The 18,520-nt window shown below is 47.7% G+C and overlaps 1 protein-coding gene across 1 annotated transcript in view; it reads right to left on the reverse strand.

The window, feature by feature from the left end:
- The window catches only part of ASTN1 (astrotactin 1), a gene marked incomplete at both ends in the record, with an annotated part of 60,592 nt that overhangs the window by 32,619 nt on the left and 9,453 nt on the right, over window positions 1–18,520 (reverse strand). Inside the window, one exon of the mRNA XM_084266127.1 lies at window positions 8,305–8,492. Coding sequence (XP_084122253.1) covers window positions 8,305–8,492 — 188 coding nt within the window. The remainder of the gene's footprint in view (window positions 1–8,304; window positions 8,493–18,520) is intronic.

Raw genomic sequence — 18,520 nt, forward strand, 5'->3', positions numbered from 1 at the left:
ATATCCCTGATTCCGGAACTAATTTATTGGGAAGAGATTCGATAATACAATTAGGATTGGAATTGAAAACCCAGGATGACCAAATTGTGGTATCCATGGCTTTACTAACAGAGGAAGATGAAAATCAAATTGATCCAATAGCGTGGGTGCGAGAGGGTAATCGAGGTGGATTAAACATTACCACTTTAAAGATTAAACTTAAAAGGGACAATGAAATTATTTGCCAAAAACAGTATGCTATTTCATTGGAAGGCTGTAAAAGTCTCCAACCATTTATAGAGAGTTTAATTAAAGATAAGCTTTGGAAACCATGTATGTCTCCTTTTAATACCCCAATCTTATCAGTAAAAAAAAAAAAGACAACAAACAAACAAACAAAACCCCCGATGGGTCATATCCTTTGGTACAGGATTAAAATACCAGATGACCACAGATGGTTTAGTGTGATTGATTTAAAGGATGCTTTCTGGACCTGTCCACTGGACCCTGATAGTAGAGACATGTTTGCTTTTGAATGGGAAGATCCTTTCACAGGACAAAAGCAACAATTTATTTAGATGGACAGTTTTACCTCAGGGATTCACTGAATCACCAAATTTATTTGGACAAGCATTGAAACAAGTATTAGAAAAGTTTAAAGTCCCAACTGAAGTCACCCTTCTACAATACGTAGATGATCTTTTAATCTCAGGGAAAAATAAGAGAATCGTAAAGGAAACAACAAATGCTTTGCTAAATTTCCTAGGGAAACAGGGACTAAAAGTATCAAAAAAACCAAACTGCAGTACATGGAAAAGAAAGTTAAATATTTAGGACATCTAATCAGTGAAGGGAGACAGAAAATAAACCCTGAGAAGATGAGTAGTTGAGTTACTTCTCCTGAAAACTAAGAAAGAGCTGTGAAAATTTTTGGGATTGACAGACTATTGTCGCCTATGGATTGAATCATTTGTACTAAAAACAAAGGGATTATATTTTAAATTGTTAGAAGAGCCTAATGACTTGGTATGGAGTAATGAAGAAAAAGAATTAATACAAGGATTAAAACAAAACTTGATCACTACTCCTGTGTTGGCACTGCCCTCCCTTAACAAACCATTCCACTTGTTTGCTACCATAGATAAGGAAACAGCCCTGGGGGAGAGGGGGGGAGTTACTCAAAAGTGGGGAGGCAAACGACAGCTAATTGCCTATTTATCTAAACTGCTGGACCCAATATCCCGAGGGTGGCCTGAATGTGTACAGGCAGTAGCAGCCACAGCCCTCTTGGTGGTAGAAAGCAGAAGGCTAACTTTTGGAAGAGCACTTATAGTAAGCACTCCACATCAAGTAAGGACAATTCTGACTCAGAAGGCAGGAAGAGGTCTCACTGATTCTAGGATTTTGAAGTATGAGGCAATTTTAATGGAAAAAGATGATTTAGTTATAACTGCTGGATCATGCCTCAATCCTGCCACCTTTTTATCAAAAGGGGAGACTAATAACCAAGAACTTGAGCATAACTGCTTAGACATAATAGAATATCATACTAAAGTGTGACCTGACTTGAGGGACATACCCTTGCCAACAGGTCTCCGTTTATTTACCCACTGGGTAGTACAGGCACTAGTGGACCACTTTGGAACCAAGTATATGTGTATTGAAATTTATAAAATCGCCAAAAGGATGGTGGGAAAGTGCCTGACATGCCAGAAGGTCAATAAACAACAACTCAGAAAAAAAGATACCGGGGGGGAGGGACCCTCTCTTGTGTTGCTTACCACAGATACTGCGGTTTGAACGGCCGAAAGAGGTTGGACACACACAAGCAGAATAAAGACCAGTTCGAGAATCTTGGTGGGAAACTACAAACAATCCTGACAACTTAAACGCCACCTTTCGAAGAACCAGCGAGTAAAACTGTCTATGAATGACAATTTATTTTGTTCAAATGTTGGATGTATATGTTATACTTTCTTTTGTTTTGAGTGTCGAGTGCGTAAAGACAATTGGTGGGTACATTATAGAGAAAGAGAATATACCCCAGACATTTGTGAAAAAAATGTTATTGGGCAGAAAGAAAACTAACCGAATTAACCCTTAAATTAGCAGTAAAAATTGGAGAGATTATCCAAGGGTCTGAAGAGTGGTGGAGGATATATACAAAAGGGATAAATCCCAAATTAGGTTGTACATATCCTAATGAATATAAACAAGCTAGCTCAAAAATAATTCGGGGAGTGTGCCGGTCCCAGGTGAAACATTTGGATTGTTCAGCCCTGGAAGTGAAACATAAAAATTGGGAAGCCTATAACACTCGTAAGCAGAGGACAGGAAGAACCCCTGAAGACTATGACTGCTGCCGAGAAGATGGAACACCTTGCTGCTCCAAGCAACGGAGTAGGCAAAGGAGGCAGAGGCATAAGGAAATCGTGGGGTATTAAGCCCTCCAGTCCTATCACGAGATGGCTCCATACACCAAGGCTGAAAAAGGCACCAGATACCCAAGAACCAGAAAATACCAAACAAAAACGATTGAGTCCAAGCGTCACCACTCTAGAATAGTTATTATGAACCCACCAATTGCCTTAAATAAAGGGGGGCTAATAATTGTATTTTTATAGATTTATTTTAATTTTGTATTTTGTTATTTGGGGACTGGGACCGCATTAGATCCAAGGCAAAACGTATTGGGTTACATTATCTCAAGCTTTGAATGCTACTACTTTTTGTGCTAGTCTTGCCACACCAAGTACTCCATTTATCACGTTTGGTAGGAGTGCCACTGAATAGTTCCACCTGGAAAGTTTTTGAGGTTGCAATGAGTAAAATAGCAAGATGTCCTTATATTTATAATGCCAGTGAGGGCATGACAAGGTATGATTCTTGGGATGATAGAGTCCCAATTGGTCCAGAACCACAGGAACTGGAATTAATGGATTCTTTGAATACCAGCTATTGTATATACATAGATGCTGCCAAGTACCCATGTAACGAAGGTGATCACGTTAATGTTTCTTGAATGATGACCTAAAACCGATTTAGAAAAAGAAGAGGCATCGATGCTATTATCTCAAAAAGCTGTTAGTCGGTTTGAGAAACAAATTGGTCAAAATTGAAAGGGGGGATTGTAATAAGTAATTGTTCTCAAACCTTCTATGACTGTAAATAAGCAACTAGGGCAAAGGGGAACCATTGTTCCATCACTAGTAACACCCTGAAAGAACTTCAGATCTTGCTGAGTTGGTGCCTGTGGTAGACTATGGCTGTGAATAGGTAACCAGGTCAAAAGGGGAACCATTGTTTTATCACTAGCAACATCCTGATAGGATTAAATGAGTTAACCAAATAAGATACTGAACACAACGTAGAGGAGGACTACGGGGGACCAGGACGACCCCCACTACCAGCTTACACAGCTACAGAAAAACACTGGAATATGCCACGTGTACCCGGAACTACAGGACTATAAAAAGGGGACTCCAGAAGGGTGAGGTGCGTGCCGTTTGCAGGAGCAAGGGTCTCCTCCGGACGCCCAGCGCTGATATTTGCCTATATCTTGCGGGCTTGCTTAATTAATAAATTGTTGTTTGGCTTTATCAAATGGAGTATGTCTCAAATTTATAACAATGGACAAGAAAGCTAAGGACAGGGACAAGAATCCGCCTTGCCTACCATCGCATCAGGGACTCCCTTTGCCTCAGTACCCACCGCTGCCACCCACACCACCTGGTGAACTCAGACGCATCGCTGTCTCCTGACGCCGGAGACACCCTGCAGAGGCGGCTCGCCGGAGCCTGGGCACGTGAGGGGGCGTCAGAACGAGAAAAACAGTTAAATCCGGGTATTCTGACTCAAACTGAAGGGAACTCTAGTTTACCGGGGAAAAGTTGATGTGGGGACGAGCGGGTGGTGGAAAGAGTTAATAGAGGGGGGGTGGGAGTCGGACGGAGCACGGAGACCGTGTGGCGGGTCCTAGTGCTCAGCTGCGTCTTACTGCTCGCAGGAGGGGTCGCGCTGTGGTTCGTGGTGGGGGCGGGGGAGAAAAACCGGCACAGCTCCGGGCGCCTCAGAACTGCTGCCGAAGTCGGAGAACTGCCCCTGCCCCTCCCCCCCTCCCCCCATCCACCCATCCATACGGAGCGGATGTGGCAATTCGCATCTTGCAATGTTATTTGTATTGGTTTGCAGCATTCCTGCAAGGGTGCAATGGTCAGAGATGCGTTTATCCACCCAGAGCAAGGCTGGGTACTAAGCAAAAGGCTTTTTGATAGCAAGCATTGAAAGTGAACAGCTCAGTTTTAAAATTTAACCTGGCAAACAGAAAATCCCCGTTTGGGTTGATCAATGTCTGCTTACTTGAGAAAAAATTGCCCACTTACAAGATTTAATACAGGAGCAACTGACTAAGGGGCATATCCAGCCTTCCACAAGTTTGTGGAACATGCAAAAAATGTAAAAGATTGGGTTTTTTTTCCAAAGGTATTATTGTGTAGTGCTCCCACAAGGCATGAAAAAGTCACCAACTATGTGCCAAGCTTATGTAGCCTGGGCATTTGCTCCAGTGTGAAAAGCGCATCCTGATCTAATCCTTTATCATTACATGGATGAGATACTGATTGCGGGAAAAACTTGGACATGGAAAGTTTGATTCATGAGTTAACAGGGCATTTGAAAAGCAAAAGGGTTACAGATTGCTCCAGAGAAAATTCAAAGGAAGCCAGTGTGAAAATATTTGGATGTTCAAAAGTTACTTGGAGATATTAATTAGATTACTCATCATTCGCAGCCACACTGAGCTAACTGACTAACTCAAGGCCTATCAGACAGAAACCAGAGAGCAGACAGGCTGGTAGCACTGTCATGGGCTGCTCCCTCAGCAGACTGCTTTGCACAGGCTCAGAAGTCGCATGAATTCTTTCATCAATCTGCTAAGGTGCTTTAATGACAATACTACTTCTTTGTTTACTGAGGCTAATGGGATTGCACAGTTGTGGCCAGACTGTCAGCAATTCACCAGCAGCTTTGCCCCTGGCGTGAAACCTTGTGGCACAGGCACACTAGAAGTCTTTGGGAAAAAAAACCCAAAAACCCAAAAAAACCCCCAAACCAAACCAAAAAAGGGTACTTTTTATTCTGGCAGTCTGAGCTACTGCACAAATGGGGAAATCTAGTAAACATGTCCAATGCCATGTACCCCGTGAAATCAAAATGGACAACATCCCAGGATATAGAGCACAAACCTTTTTCCAATTATGGGACATTACCTACGTTACAGGGACACCACCTTTGCCTACAGGCCAGGCCATGGTGGAACTTATGAATCAAACTCTCAAGTGTTTTTGCTTCACAAACAAAACGGAGGAGAGAACAACATCTCTCCAGCTGGTTGATTAAACAAAGTTCTTTATGTTTTTATGTCTGCCACAGAACAGTTGGGTACCTGCAATGGTAAAACATGCAATAGGTTTAAAAGGAGGTTTGGAAAAAAAAAAAGAAAACGAAAAAAGAAAAAAGAGAAAAAAGTCAATGTCAGGTGTTAGTAAAAAAAAATGAAATTACAGGTGCTAACTTGGGGAAGGAGATCTGCCTCTGTCATTACAGATTCAGGAAGCAAGTGGATAAAGCCGTGGATCCAGAAAAAAGCAAGCCTGTGTGAACCAGGAGGAGATCCTGATCCCAGTAACTGAAGTCAAGTGTTCCAAATGCAGCCACAGTGGATTATGAATTTTACTGTGTGTATTTTGAACCATCCAACAGTCTTTGAAACATGCATGTATTTGTGTAAATGAAAATTAGGGAAATAGTGATTTCTGCACAGCCTAAGGTCATAGGCTGCAATGGGTGGTGCCTGCATGAAAATGTGAGGCTGCTGTTATCTGCCCTTCTGACACTCCTGACTGGCAAAGCAAACAAATGCAACAGCAAAGGTATCAAGGCACTTAGCTACAGATGTGGGATTCTGTAACATGCAGCAACTGATTTTTGTTGCTGGCTCACATGCGTGTGCTGCATGAATCTGGCTGATCACTCTCAGTCAATTCATGCAAGCATTCAGAAATTAATAGATCAAACACAAAAGATACAAGAAAATGGATTCTTTGGATTGGACAATTGGTTTCATGAGTGGGGAATTTCAGGATGGATATTGTCAATGGTCAATATCCATCTGAGCTGAAGCTCGAGTTGAGTGAACATACATTTAGGACTGCGGCTGTGGGCTCCCAGGAAAGACCTGCTATTTAACTGAAACGTCTTTTCTCCTGCCCTGCTAGTCTGAGAGCTCAAACTGTTCCCGAGGAAAAGCAGCCTGTGGCCACCTGAGATTTCAGGAGGCTCTGAAGGGAGGAAGAAATCCAGCAGTAACTCTCCTCCACCCTGTGCTAGTTGGAGGGGGTCAGGGCATCACCTCAGACCCCTACCTCCTCTCCAGGGATACATAAAAATCCTTGACCCTCCCCCCATCCTCACCGGGCACTTGTATGACAGCACTGAGAAGAGCCCTGCACCGGGCAAGCACAGAAACGCTTCTCACCACGGTCCACACACAGACCACTGTCACGATGGATATGGCCCCTTACTCACACTTCTTCTCTTGGCAACCACACAGGAAAGAAAGAAAGAAAATCAGGCTTGAAAGCTCCATGTGATCCTGACTCCTGGCACAAATGCCAACCTCTATTTGTCAGGGCGTAAGGATGCCTCTGGAGCAGAGCTGAGAGTAATGGAAGGGAGGAAGAGGAAGGATTCAATCTGTATTTACACATTTTGGTACAAGAGCAATGAATCACAGCTAGCATTTCCATCAGCTTGATAATAAGCCCTGTCTCAGGAACTCTTGTGTCCCTCTTGGTACTCAGTGGTACCCACGAAAACTAAGAGCACAGTGGCAGAGTGGGGCCAGCCTCTCCGGAGGTGATGCACCTTCTCTAGCACAGCTGGGAATTGACAATAAAAAGAAGGAAATGGTCCAAAATGGGGTTTTTCTGGGGGGGTTGGCTTTGCCAGTGATTTTTTTTTTTTTCTTTGAGACTAATCAAGCACAAATGATGGAGGAGAAACCTGGCCTGGGGCTGCAATCTGGAAGAGCTATTGACACTCTCATTAGGGTAGGCACCATTAAACAGTCTGTTTGCAGCCTCGGCAACACATTGTCTCCAGCTAATTATCTTCCAGTGGCACAAAAATTGTCAGATCCTTCAGGGGTTTTTTTCCAACATAAGAAAACAAAGTCCTAACAAACCATGGATCCAGCTCCAACACACAGATCTCTGTCTCATCCCCCTTCCTCTGCCATCAAGACATGGTCCTCGCATATCCTTATTAAGGAGGCATCCGTATTAAGGATGCCTTTCTGAGAACTCAAGAGCTCTCTGTCTCTCTGAATAAGAAAGTGGGCAGGAGGGGCAGAAGACCAGCACGGCTAGGCAAGGATCTGCTGGTCAAACTGAGGGAAAAGAAAGGCAAATACAAGCTCTGGAAGCAAGGGTGTGTAGCCTGGAAAGAATACAGGGATGCTGTTCGGACTTGCAGAGACGGGATCAGGAAGGCCAAGGTACAGATGGAACTGAACTTGGCGAGGGATGTTCAAAACAACAAGAAGGGATTTTACAGATACATTGGCCAGAAGAGACAGGCCAAAGAGAGCGTACCCCCCTTGGTAAATGAGAATGGAGAATTGGCTGCAACTGATGTGGAGAAGGCTGAGGTACTGAATGAGTTCTTTGCCTCAGTCTTCTCTGGCAGCCAGGATTCTCCTAATTCTCCCCCTGTGGCAGGGGGTTTGGAGCTCTATGATCCTTGCGGTCCCTTCCAACCCAGACCATTCTATGGTTCTATGATATCCACAGGGAGGAGGAGGAGGAGGGCTGAGCAGCACGGGATGCTCCTGCTTACTCTGTGCCACAACAACGCAGCCACGTGGCTTGCTGTGCTGATAAAAGCGGTGGTGACAGTGCCCGGTGGCACCTTGACACCTGCTGTGTGCTGGAGCAGCGGGTGCCGGGCACCGTCCAGTGTGCTCCTGACAAAGTCAATGCGAATTAACCCCAGGTTAACGTGGCTGAGACCTTCAGACCCCAGCACTCCCTGGGATTAAAGACACCCCTGCAAACGTATTCACAAAGCAAACTAAAGGAGAGGTTTAAGCAGCCCAATGGTAAAGCACCCTGCACGTAACATCATCCAGAGAGGCACCCAGGGCATATTAACCAGCCCCCAAAGATGGGCTCAGCTCCCCATCCTAGGACAGCTGCTCCTCAAACACTCCTCTGATTTCTACAGGTTTCCGAACACTTCAATGGGGGCTGCCTTCCCATCACGTACCATGACAGAGATGTGGAGGATCCTCAGCTCTTCCTCTGCCGACTCGGTCTGTGGCTCATCCGTGGGGTCGAAGCCGGGCAGGTTGGGGGCCCCATCTTGGTGGTGGATGTGGAAGAGCAATGTGCCGTTCTCCAGCCACTGCTGCCGCCAGCGTACCAGCGGGATGTCATCCGTGTTGCCTGAGATCTCTGCAAAAGCAAAGCCAGTCACGTGGGAAATGAGGGGAGGGGCAATGGAGGACATTCACCTCTTCCCAAAAACACAGGTGGAGGGACCAAGGGGCACACAGAGAGCAGGCACCCTCCAGTCACACCTCCTGCCAGCTCCATGGCAGCTTACACTACATGTGGCTCCAGAGGATACAGGACACCTCGGCTTTCCCAAGTACCTTTAAGGTTTGGGGGCACTGGGATGGATAGGTGGATGGATGGATCAAAGCTGAGGAGTGACAGTGGCAGAGGACACCCAAGCAGGAAGATCAGCTGAGGACGAGGATATGACATGTGTCTCCAGATGCTAAGTGCAAAATCAAACCAAATTCAGCTGGCTGACTCCAAAATTTCAGTCCATGGCTGCAGCTTAGCAAAAGGCCCCCTTGGGTATGTGTATGTGTGGTGACACCAACACTTCCTCAGGAGAGCCAGGCTCTGTTTTAACCATCCCCTCCATGTCAGACCAGATCACCTTGATCATCCTCTCAGATGACCTTCATCTCAGCCATCAGCTAGAGCCTGCCTTTTGCCACATAGTTATTTTTCCCCAAAAACACGAGCTTCAGTTGTGTCTGTTGGAATGACCATTAAAAACCTGATGAACTTTTCCTCCCATCTGTACCCCATGGGAATGGTCCAGGCAGCCCTGTCCCCTCCATCCCATCTGTAGCCGTGTGGTTTGACAGCGGCGGGGAAAAGCCCCAGCCTGCCCTGCAAATTGTCATTTTTTATTTTGCTCATTTCAAGCTGCCTTCAAATGAAAACTGGAATTCGATTACAGCACCGAAAAAAACAACATTTTAAATTTACTGTTAATTAATTTCATTAGGCTGCCTTAAGTGAACTAGCTACCAGGGAGAGGTGGGGTGGGTGGGTGGTGGGACTGCATCAGGAAGCAGGTTCATCCTCCCAAACTGATTTGATTAATCAAAAGAAACATCAGCGGGTGTGTTTCTGCTCAGCGTGGGCCATGTTCCTTCTAGTGGCGATTAGCGCGCTCCGAGCATCCCGAGCAGAGACACGCCGAGCCCTCCTTGACGCCGCCCGGGGGAAGCAAAACCGCGAGGAGTTAAAAAGCATCATCTAGGAAGCCAGAAGCACTTTTGAAATTCCCTCTAACCACCGAGGTGCTCGTTCAGGCACACGGATCCCCCTTTGAAAAACCAGTCCCGGGAGCTGGGATGGTTTGAAAAAAGCACCTCTCCTCCTCTCCCACCTGGTCTTTATTCATGGGCTGAAAGGAGGGGGGGAAACCACCACCCAGACTTTTCCCGCTTCCCTGTCTCCCCGCGGCTTCTCAGCTTCAAATGAACTCGCTCCAACAGAAGGGTAAATATTCTCCCCGCACCTGCCTGCTAACGTGAAATTAGGAGTAATTAAGGCAAGAGCTTTTACGCACAACAGGAACTCGATGTACTGACATTTGGGAAAATGTAAATACCGGCATTTGCCCCATTGTAAAGAGGGAAAATAATAGATACTAAGTATGTGACATTGTGACATTTAGAAAGCTAGAGTTAAAGATGTTTTCCCCCCCGATCTGACATATCATTGAAAAAGCAGCACCCTTCAGCTCATTAATATTTGAGAAGGACTCCTTGATGGAAGTTATTTAAATGATTAATAGATTATAGTAAATTTAAGCCTTAAAATAGGTTGTCATAATTTCAAATTTATTTAAACAGGCTTATTCTTAAAGTGAAAAATATATTGCGATTAAAAGAAAAATGGATTCTTGTTTTAAAAGAGCATGATCCAGCCACAGAGCCCCAGAGCTTTGTCCTCTCCCACCAGACACCACGATGCGACCCCACAGCTGCATCACACACAAGTCTGAAGTGCCAAAAACAGAGGAAAACACCCCAGAAATGACCCGGCATCACCCCACACCAGCAGGTTATGACTCCTCCATCACACTGCAGGGCAAGGATGCTCCACAGCCTCTTCCTCTACCCTTGGCAAAATTTCTTGAGACAGTGCCCTGATAAGAGAGCTTCATCCTTGGACTTCCTTCTCCTCTCCTTGGGGGTCTATACTTCAGCTGCCCCTATCCCCCTCCATCTATACATGAAAACATTATATATAAAAATGCTTTCCTGTACCTGTGAAGTTCTCCTCAAGTTTGGCTCAAGTAAGACCAAGACCACAACTGAGACCAAGACCAAGCTCCCTTCCTAGCACAGAGTCTCTTTGCTCTCTCATCTCCCAGCCCAACGTGTTCCACTTTTATCTTTGTCTCACTCTCCAAACAAGACATCTCATCACCTGGTTGGAGATCCCACAGACATTTATCTGGGTGTCACTGGGATGGTGGGTGCCAACCCTGCCAGCCAGCTCATACCACGGGGCCAGTAGACCCCGGAGGAGGTGTGAAAGTGGGTGAAAAACAAAAAAAAAAAACCCCAAAAGGCAGGGGAGGGAGGAGAATTTCAAGTTCAAAGTTTGAAAGATATTGATGATAGGCCTGGTCCCTGCATAGCTTTCATTAAAGCCTTGGATAAGAAGCCATTAGCACTAGTATTAACTTCTTGCACCTTTGTTAAAAAATAGCTTGCCTGAGTCAGGGGTTAATAACAGTAGGAGACCACTAATTAGGCTGTGCCACGCTCGCCTGGTATCAAATGTGGCCCAGGTCCTTCATATCTACAGGAGCAGCAGCCTCCAAAGACCCTGGCTGATGCTTTCAACATAAAGGCCACGGCTGCTCCCCTCCCAGACCATCTGTAAGGGGAGGGAGGGGGAAAGGGAAGGTTATAGAGGAGCAAACCAAGGAGATGACAAGAGGAAAATCAGATGAAGGTGCTAGTGGTGGGTGGGCTTATACCAGCTTCATCATTGATCATCTCAAATAACCCCATTTCCCCAGGGACAACCTGGTCCATCTGGAGGCAGCACCACTGCATCTTCCAATTTTGGGAGGCAACACCTCCATCACAGCCCAGTTTTGCATCTGAGCTGATGCCGCGTCAAAGCCCCGAGCAGGACACTGACACAGACCCATTCCCACGTCCTCATCATCCCCCACCGAGACACAGCATTGTAGCAGGAGGGAAAGCACACACAGAGAGCAACTCTCCTTAGAAACACATGCCAACATTTGGATGAAAAAAAACCCCCAACCAAATAAAACCCCACTGGTAAAACAATTTTCCTTTCCACTTGGAAGTGTTTTGCACTAATAAGACGGCTCCGATTAGTCAAACAAGCTCTGTCGCAATGCCAGTCTCCACAGACTCATTTCATACAGCAGAGGACAGATCTTGACTTGGACTTTAGATTTCCTCGTTAACATTTAAACCTGGCTTATTTTCCATACAGAACTTGACTGTGTTGTTACTAAGTTCCCCATTAACTAAGGCTTTTGCTCCATGTCTAAACCTTGCATGTTGTTTAAAGAGTTGTAACCCAACAAAACCAAGCCCTGGCCTTGCAATCCTGCAAGGGTCTCCAAAGTCTGAAGTAACTCAGGAGACCTTCCCACCATGAGCCACTCTCACTCTGTGTTGGGACATCAGGACTCAACTCCTATCAATTCAGGTCATTTTTACTTTGGAGACTTTCAGCAACACATTTTTCTCAGGGTAATACTCGTGTCTTTATGGGCCCATTTAAAAAAAAAAAAAACACATTCATCACAGACTATATTTTAGGTGGAGTTTGTTTTTTCTTCCTCCACCTCCAATCTCAGGTAGGAAGACAAGCTTATTCTGTAGGTCATTCTGCCTTTTCAAGACAATCCAGCTTTTCCAGAGCAGCAAACACAAACCTCACTTCACCTATTAGGAACCTGCTTCGTGGAAGAGCCCAACCTTGTGTGAAATCTCCAGAAGACTCATAGACAGGGGAGAACCTAAAGGCTCAAGGAAAAAAAAGCACTCACTGTATCCAGAGTTTCTCTAGGCTAGGTCAGAGAGATCACCCCACCACGACATCTACACGTGGGGATGGTACACGTGAAGCCATTAGCTGTTGTAGCAAAGCTGACAGCCAACCAGGTTTCTCCTTGAAACGTAGGGTGCCTTTGCTTTTGGGTAGGGCATCAAGGAGTTCATGCAACCATACTTCAGCCTTAAACTGGGAATTTTGTCCTGAATATGCCACAGCCATAAATTCTTCCTTTTCTTTAACAACAAAACCCTCCATCACTCTGGGAGTGACACTGCGCCACGCTACCGTTGGCAGAGCGAAGGACACTGATTCATCATTAATGGGTCCGAGTCAACCGGGATTGCTCCGCAGCTGCTGACCTTACAACATGACGTGCCCGCTTGCCCCGCTCCTCCTCACGGACCCAAGCACGTGCCCAACTGCACCTGTGCAACATCCCCTCTGAGGTCATTTCTCCACCCTGTTCGTTGATTTTGACCAAAAGCTGGGAAAAACAATGAGCTGGCTGGGACATTTGCTCACTCCCCAATTTACTAGTTTGGTCCCGTCTCCCATAACCACAAACTGCAGAGGAGACGTGGTAAAAGAGACAAACCCACCTCGTGGACCAACACTCAGGAGACGTGGTGAGATAAACAAAAATAAAAGCCCCACGCCACAACGGTGAGCAAAAGCAAAATAAAGAGGATGTTTGACAGCTTGCAAGATGCAAGACTGATATTTAAAACCCAGAAAAGACCACATTTGTAGTAGATATCCCACCCTGCTATGCCATCACATCACCTCTTCCAGACAGAAGGCCACATCTTAATGGATTAAAGCTAAAGGAGGGAAGGTTTAGATTAGATATTAGGGGGAAGTTCTTTAGAGAGAGTGTGGTGAGGGGCTGGAATGGGCTGCCCAGAGAGGGGGTGGGTGCCTCATCCCTGGGGGTGTTCAAGGCTGGATTGGATGAGGCCCTAGGCAACCTTGTGTAGATCCAGGCCTGGAGGTTGGTGGCCCTGCCTGTGGCAGGAACTCTGCGATCCTTGGGGTCCCTTCCAACTCAGACCATTCTATGATTCTATCTCCATGGGAAGAGCCCAAACAACAGAGAAGCTCCTAATCAGCCTTGGAAAACTGCTGCCCTGACAAAATCACCTCTCCAGCAAACTGGTAAGATGGAGTGCATGAATCTCGGGACAGATATTGCCCACCTACAAGCAGCAGAGGAGGATAGCTGCTGAAAGCCACCAACACACCAGCTATTGCTGAGAAAGGGTGAGCAACAGGAGGAGGAGAATTTGGCAGAGGAGACCCCCCTTTTTTAAAAAAGCTCTTGTGCATGGTGGAAATTACAGACCAGTAAATCCTATGTCTGCCCTGGACAGTTTGTTAGAGGACCTGGTAGGTCCATGGGTAGATATGGGTCTCTCAACCAGCAACGAGCAGATACAGGTGCTCCAGTTAGATGGACTTGTTTCAAAGAGTCCTTATCAAAATCCACCCTCAAAGTTTCCCAGAGCATCTAAGTGGGGTTGGGATAAGAGGAAAAGTCCTCCTGAAGCCCATCAGGCGGGGGAGGAATATGAGGTTAGTCTTCACAATGAAAGGAGGTTACCAAGAAGCCCCACGGAGATCTTTGTCAGGACCTCAGCTGTTCCAAAACGCTCTGGAAGAGGAGAAGAATGACAAAGTTGGTCGCCAATGCTAAATTTAGTCTCCACAAAGCTAAAGCTGCGAAGTGGTGGAGGAAAGTGGGCAAATAAGTGGGCAGGTGAAAGTGAACTTTGGTCAAGGCAGGCTGATCTCCTAAACAGAGGAGGCAGAGCTAGGAAGGTGAGGAGGAGGAGTACAGGGAAGCTGAGATGTCGCAAACGGCTTTGAAGAGAGGAGGAACCAACTGTGTTTGGACCCCGCAACAAGGAAAACCAAACAACTGAGAATGGATGTGATGAAAGCCTCTAGGATGGTGAAGCCAGCAGGAAAGGCAATGTTTATTCACCATTTCTCACTTAGCAATAACTAGGAGTGTAAAAACTAACAAAAAGCTCGGTTTCACCCACCATAAAGTAGGAAAGCACCGAGAAAGGAACTGAATTCAGAGAGAACAGAGCCACCAGTGACTGTGGAACCAGCTAGCCCAGAGGCAAATCCCAGCTCAAGAAATCCCAGCAGCACAGACCTCGGCCGGAGGGAAAGTACCACACTATATGCTGAAATTTTAACCTGCTTTTCCCCCTCCACGTACCAGGTATTTGCCATGGCTGGAGATGTCAAGAGACCACAAACCTGCTGTCCCTGCTCCTGTCCCCCTGTCTTGGGGATGGAGGCTGGCTGCAAAGCCAGCTAGGTGCTACTCTTTGAGGGTGAGTCCCACCTCAATGCATCCTTTCAGGAGTGGCCAAGAGCCTCTGCTCCTCCAGGCACCTCCTTGCTGGGGGGAAGGAGACCCCAAGGCAGCTTCTTCCCATTGAGACAGCCTCTGGCCACCCAGCCAGCAACTCCCCCCTCCTCCAAACCCCAGCATCCTCATGCCGTCAGACCCTACTGAACAAAGACGCCTGCCAAGATTATCTTCAGCTTTCCCAGCCAGCAAGCGACTTTCACGGGGAGGCAAAGGGCTATTTATATCCATCCTGGGCTGGCAGGGAAGGTAATGGCTGTCCACTCTGGCCCATCTGCCAGGCATTTAGCACGACATCAGAGCATATCATACAGGCGAGGTCAGGCAGCAGCGGTGGCGGGACAGGCAGGGGAGGTGGGGGGGATGCATTACAGCAATGACATGGACCTCACTTCAAGGGTAAACTTAACCCACTCCCACAGACTAATTTGTTTAAGTGCTCGCTGCACCAAGGCCAAGGGGTTGGGCAAATCAGACATTACATTGGCATCCTCCTGCTCGGCACGGGAAACAAGCACAGGTGCTCGTTTCTCATACCCTAAGGGAAAAGCCAGGACCTGTCTGTCTTCTAGGGCATGGGACAGACGGGGTGGTCCTCTCAGGTGGTGAAACAGGAGCAAAATATCCCTATCTACTCTCCTGCCAACAGCAGGACCAAGAGTTTTTCCAAGAGGCGGTCTTCTTCTTCCTCCCACTTCCCTTGGAGGGACTGGTGCTGGACATGGTGGGAGGATGAATCCTCATCCATACGTGGATAGGTTTCTCCACAGGCTGCAGGGGCATTTTTTCCTCTCCAGCACCCGAGGCACCTCCTCCCCCGCCCTCCCCAGCCTTGGTGTCTGCACAGCTCATTTCATCTCCTCACTCCCTTCTCTGGTGGCAGAATGCAGCTGCTTTCAGGTATTTTTCTCCTATATGTGATTCCCAGAGGCGCTGTGACCAACAGCAATTGGCTCAGCCCTGGTCAGCCGCAACCTTGGCCTTGAATTTCCCGATGTTTACGGTTTGGGGCTGGCAGAGCATTCCAGTAGCTCCTTACAGCAGCCATTTTCTGCAGCCCCCAGTCTCTCCCAGCACCCAGCTATGCAAAACTGCGACACTGCAGCCTCATGACATGAACTCTTTGGTGCTGAGGAGCTCTCACCTGATGTGAAAGCTCCATTTTCAAGTTGGTTGAGAGGCTTTGAAAGATAACAGGGAGAAGGGAAGGGTAAAAAAAAAATAATAAAAAAAAGATGAAGAAAGAAAGATGTAGAAGGGGAAAAAGTTAACTGTGCATCTCGAATTTATCACTCTTGAAAGAAGAGCTTGTCAAGAGGGCCAGAGCCCAGCCAGTGCGCGGTGATCAATGGGAGGACTTTTGGGTCTAGTCGAGCTTGTTTCAGATTTACAGGAACTGAATAGAGACATAAATCTGTCACTGCCTGACGAAAATGGAGGTAATTAAGTCTGCAGGTGTATATAATTGTCATATTGATGATGTGTATAAATCAGCAGAGCCAGCAGAACCACGGAGTGCTGCACTGAGCACGGAGCCTCCCCATGAGGAGCCATGTGCCCACCTGCCTGGCTGGGGGACAGGTCTCATGGGTGTAGGTCACAGCCCCGGGAACACTCATCTCACCCACATGGACCTGCCCATCACCACAGCCTCCAGAACCCTCTCCCTGGTGAGAGACCTTCTCCAGATTGCTGCCACGGGCAGAAAAAGCAGCAGGACCCCTGCCACTTTCAATGTGCAGACTCATCCCAGCTACCGCAACATCTCCCCTGACTTCACAAGGATGAAGCTGAGATCCCAAGCACTGAGGTGCCCAAACATGGATGCCATGGTGGGGGGCTCTTTGCAGCCACTTTGAAGCTCTGAGCCAGCCTGGGTGCAAGTGGGGCACTGACTTTATCTTGTAACCACTTATTTTTCTCCTTTCCTCCCTCCCGCTCCAGTTTATTTTAACCTCTGTTATTTTGGGAGCTTTGAAGCCCAAGCTGCTCCGAGGCGTCTGTCTTTGTAAGAAGGGCGGAAACCACAGAGTTGGGATTTGAAAGAGGGGGAGAAATAGGGAGGGGAAGAAACAGTGCATCACAGCTGAGGTCTACATCTCCTTCACCGTCCCTCCCGCACCCCAACAAACCCACCCTGGGAGGCACACAGGGCTCTTTTTTTACCAGCAGCTACAGGAAAGCTGGATGCAAAGCAATGATGCCATCTCCTATTAATCTAACACCATGACCCAGAGAAACCTCAGAGACCTCTGTGGACCTGTATCCCTTCTCCCACTGCTCAACGGGACACCCCTCAGTCCCTGATGCAGGTGCAGAGCATCCTTCCCAGCTGAGCATCCCTCCTAGCAGTGTATCCTAGGCACCACAGGGACACATCTCTTCCCGCTGTGCCAGGAGGGACGGGAACAGGAGAGACTGCTTTCCCATCACCTTTACCGACCAGGTTTCCTCGCCCGTGCCCCCACAGGCCAAACCTGCTTCCCCGGGTTGAAGACACGTATGGGCGGCACTTGGATAATGAAAAATTAAGCGAGTGCTTCTGCATTGCAGTCCCAATTATGTAACGCTGCTCTTCAGCTCCAGCACCCATCAGCCCTGACGCTATCACACGTTGGTACAGCCCTGCCTGTAGTCACCTCCCGGTCTTCCCTTGCCCTCAGCCAGGAAAAGGAAACCCCAGTGTCATACACACAGGCAGAAAGTTCCCTCATGTTCTCATGGAAAAGCAACGGAGGAAAACTGATGTGTTTTCTTAGATCAGAGATGAAATCTGGCATGCCCCAAAAAAATAATCAATAAAGGGATGGTGCTGGGATGGGGATGCTCTGACCCAACAAAGGGCCAAGGGTCACCCCGGCCAGGGTGGCGCCCCCATGACTGGGGGTTTCTGAGCGAAGGGCTGCTGCCACTTGCTCCTCCTGCCCCGGAGGGAAGCAGCATCCCACTGTAGCAAGTACGGAGCATTTCTGCAAGCAAACAAAAATAAACTGAGGCAAGGAGCCAGCTGCGGTTTTGGTATCTCAAGAGCGAAGGGCCCTGCTAGAGCACCGAGTAACTTCAAACTCCTGCATTTACAGCCACATCTTTGCTTTAATGGGGCTCAGAGGGCCAGCCTGCAACCTCCTCCCTTCCTTGGCCACAGCGCCTGCAGCACTGTTACCAGAGCACGGATGCTGCCACCCGGCGTGAAACCAGCCTGCAATGATGAGCTCCAAGGGTGCTTTGTTGGGCTCCATGCATGGAAGCTTCAGGAAGCCATGGCTCTCTGCCAGTACCCTCCATCACCACCTCCAATACCCTTCATGTGGTCCCTCTGGTTGTTTGCACCCTCCTGCCACCGTGCCTCTCCTCCTACCACACAGTCCTTCCTTTCCTGCCCACTCTCCCTTCATCATCCCAACCCTTTCCCACCATGTTTCAGCCATGAGCTCCCTTTCATTCCGCAGCACACAAAAAGCCCTTCATCCCTGGCACTGAGCTTCAATTACACGGAAGTGGCTGCATCCAGCCTGGGCTGACCACCACCATCACCACCATCCCGCAGGTACATGTGCACCACATCCATCCTGGGAACATCGGCACCACTCATTGACCCCATCCCTGGTGCCCACAGGACACCCCTGCGCCCCAGTTTGCACTGATCGGCACCACTGTGGCAGGATGCTTAGGACTGGTGGCTGGAGGCTGAGTTCTCCCCCATCACCGGCCAGCCAAATCACTCCCCAAC

This window comes from Gallinula chloropus (assembly GCF_964237585.1).
Source record: "Gallinula chloropus genome assembly, chromosome: 6".
Taxonomy (NCBI): Eukaryota; Metazoa; Chordata; class Aves; order Gruiformes; family Rallidae; genus Gallinula; species Gallinula chloropus.